The sequence below is a fragment of the Oncorhynchus mykiss genome, chromosome 17 (assembly GCF_057628025.1).
Source record: "Oncorhynchus mykiss isolate SJ-2025 chromosome 17, ASM5762802v1, whole genome shotgun sequence".
Classification (NCBI taxonomy): domain Eukaryota; kingdom Metazoa; phylum Chordata; class Actinopteri; order Salmoniformes; family Salmonidae; genus Oncorhynchus; species Oncorhynchus mykiss.
Window position 1 is genome coordinate 17,077,109 of NC_143038.1, and position 3,415 is coordinate 17,080,523.

Below are 3,415 nucleotides of genomic sequence, written 5' to 3' on the forward strand. Positions count from 1 at the left end.
AGGTTTAAAACAGCAAGAATGTCTCTCCACCCCATGGTGCAATGTGTAAAATTACAGAAAACTTGCTTTAAAACTGCAACATTTCATCGAAGCCCCATGGCAAAATGTATAGGATTGCAGGAAATTTGCTTTAAAAAAAAGTTATCTCAGCCATCAAGAGGGGAGCAACAAAAAATGTTTTGCTGCAAGGTGGGGAGGGGGGACCCAACCAAATCTTGCTTAGGGCTCCTGATTTGGGGTTAGAATTGGGTTGTACAGTTGTACATACCATATACAGTATTTTTCTTTAATTGAAAATACCATTTAACAGCAGTTACTTTTGCAGGTTGAACCTTTTATTATTTTAATCTTTATCTTACTTTTGACCAAAAATGTAACACAATTGCAACCGATTTCTACTCAGATCTTTACATAAGGCAGCCCCTAAAGTGTTAAAATGCCATCAGTGCCATCAGTTGTTAGGCTCTGAGCCTGCAATTTGGGCTGGGGCTTGAATCTCCACCTGTTGACTGTTGGATCCCTGCCTTTGCAAGACAGTCCCCTCGCCGTCCGCATGCATAGCTCTCCGACCCTCCGCAGCCCTGTCAGAGACTGAGGAGATCCCCTCAAACCCTCCCTCAACCCCTCCCCTATGTGTCATGGGAGTATAGAAGCTGTGAAACAGCTGGCTGGAGGGATGGGTCGGTGAGTGGCAGGCGATGGCCTTGGTGCCTTTAGCGCTGGGGCCCGCCTTTCCGGAGTGGATCCTGCCGTCATTGAAAACTTGCTGCTGGGGAGAGGTTACCTCTTTCCCCCCTCTTCCTCCCTGCAACGCTGGCAAACATGACCCCTCGGAGTTGAGGTATGTGCTCTCCCCGACAGGAGACCATGGCCCAGCCTCGCTCCACACTAAAGCTCCATGTCGCTGGAGAAAGGGGAAACAGACATGAGCATAACTGGGGGAAGCAGAGGGTGGGGAGGGAGGGAGGGAGGGAGGGAGGGAGGGAGGGAGGGAGGGAGGGAGGGAGGGAGGGAGGGAGGGAGGGAGGAATGCAGCTGTGGCTGGGAGTTGAGTTCATCACATGGTTCAAACGCTGTCCAAAGGTGACGCCCCGATCGAGCAAAGGAAAGTTTTGAGAACGTTTGAAGGCTAATATTAATTTGCTTTGAATCCCATTTTGTTGTATTTCTTGGATCACATTCTGAGAATGTAAATAATAGCATTATCAATTCATTAAAATACCTTCACAGTATAACATTTGTAACATTGCAATATTACATTTGATTTTGGAATAATACTATACATTCCAGGCCATAACTAATACACATGATTTAACACTGAACCCATGGGCTGATCTCACAGACAGATTCATCCTAGTCCTGGATGAAGAAAAAAAATGCTTTCAATGGAGATTATCCATGGAGAATGGTCAGGACTAGGCTTAATCTGTGTCTTGGAAACCTGCCCTATGAGTTTCCAGGAACAAGACTTTATTAAATGATAGCTGCATAGGATAGAAAGCAGCAAAAATGACTCTACTGAGAAATTGTATAAATCTTACCCTTCCTTGGTATGGTTGGTCCTGTAATTTCCTTGAATCATATTGGTGAATAAAAGACATGTGCTCGAGCAACACCTTTGGGCTACCAATAGAGCTCAGCATGGGAACTGTGAACCATAAGCCATGTAGTAAAATGTCACTCACTGCAGTTAAATAGTTACATTTTTCTTGCACAGATCACCTTTTAGATGCAACTAAGCAACACAAATCTATTTGTTCTAATCCATACACTCCTTCAACCCTAAGTGCCAACCTGACATAGTATCAATGCCTTTATTTGAGTCTAATGCAAGTGAATGTAAAAGATAGAGGCCTAATTGGATAACACAAACAATCATGAACGTGCTTGCGCAAACACACACACAAGACACACACACACACACGTGCTCACCGATTCCTGAAGCAGGCACTCTGTTGTTGTTCCTCCCATGTCTGACCAGGGCGTGTGTTTGTTGAATGGCCTGGTAGTCTTGTCTCTGAGTGCTGTCCTTTCTGTAAGGTGCCTGGGTGCTCACATCGTGATACGATGTATTGGGCCACCAGTGACACTGTTATAAGTCTCATGGAGAGAAAATGAATTATCATGGAATGAAATGTAAATACATTTTATTTATCAGGCATGGAACTAAACTGGTCATTGCAGAATGGTTACAATTATGAATAACATTTCATGGAACATACCTGCTCAGCCATTGTATTCTCTGTCTCCATGTGAGAAATGGGTGCATTCATGAACCTGACATTGGTTCTTATGAACTTGGCATTGTACATTTGTGGGGTATTGTGTATTTTAAGCTGATCATATTCCTTGGGATCTCTCTGAGCATATGAATGGACTTTATAGACTTTATCAGGGTCCAATCTGTCAGGTATCTTTTCATCAAATATCCTGTATGTATTTGAGCTAAAAACAGAGGGAAAGAGTCAATCTACTTAAAGTTTGCAACAACAAATAAACGGCAGCAAATAGGCCCACCTCCAAATCACATTGTTGCAATAGGACAGCCTAACAGATAGAAACAATTCACATGTAACTGTATAGCATTGGGTTGTAAATAATTGCCTGCCGTAGAAACGTTTATAAACGACAAACACGAATTTAAGATCATTAAAATAGTCATTAAAATACCTCGTGGATTACTTGTAAGTGTCCACATAATGATTATGAAGAACGTTTATTGAATCAATATCTACTCAATCATTAGTCATATGTCTTCTGAACATCGAATCTAGGCCTTTTACAATCAGAAATACTGTACTTACTGGAAAGACTCGCGGACTTTTTTCTTTCTTGGCAAGCAGATTTCAGCACACTGATACATTTTACTCATGATAAAGTGTGTGAAAGAAATTGTCGTGTGGACTTTGGCAGCGAATTCATTATTTCCAGGTTGCTAAGCAACTTAATTATTGCGCAGCGACAATTCAACTGGCGTCACAAGTTGTAACAATGGTCAATGTAACACTAACCTTGTATGTGTTTTGGCAGTTAGCAACCTAGGTATAAATCAAAACAAGGTCTTGAAACTATTTTTGCTAAACCAATGTAAAATAATGTTAACTCTTAAATCATCATTCCACAAATGCCAAATAAGAAATACATAGGATAATAGTTTGTGGTAAATCGTATAACTTGTTGCCTATAAATTGTGTATGCAGGGCTCCTTTGCGAAAGAGGCCTTGGTCTCAACGGGACTCCTTGTGCAAATAAATGTTAAATAAAAACATATGTATTTTTACAGTAGGCCAACCAACTGAACCAGTAGGCCAACCAACAGGATACATCTGAGTAATAGCCTAGGTCTACTGTATTAGTCCAAGCAGTGTTTCAGTGTTGGATGGTGCTGAGCGATTAGTGCTTTTTGAGCTCGGTT

At 41.7% G+C, this 3,415-nt stretch overlaps 1 protein-coding gene across 1 annotated transcript; it reads right to left on the bottom strand.

The window, feature by feature from the left end:
• Positions 1–313: 313 nt before the first annotated feature.
• On the bottom strand, positions 314–2,971 carry LOC110495171 (uncharacterized). Its single transcript, XM_021570494.3, has 5 exons — positions 2,805–2,971; positions 2,223–2,445; positions 1,933–2,089; positions 1,542–1,648; positions 314–904 (listed from the first exon to the last, which is right to left on the bottom strand). Exons 1-5 carry the CDS (start codon positions 2,870–2,872, stop codon positions 452–454), a joined length of 1,008 nt encoding a protein of 335 aa, XP_021426169.2. The 5' UTR covers positions 2,873–2,971; the 3' UTR covers positions 314–451.
• Positions 2,972–3,415: the final 444 nt, after the last annotated feature.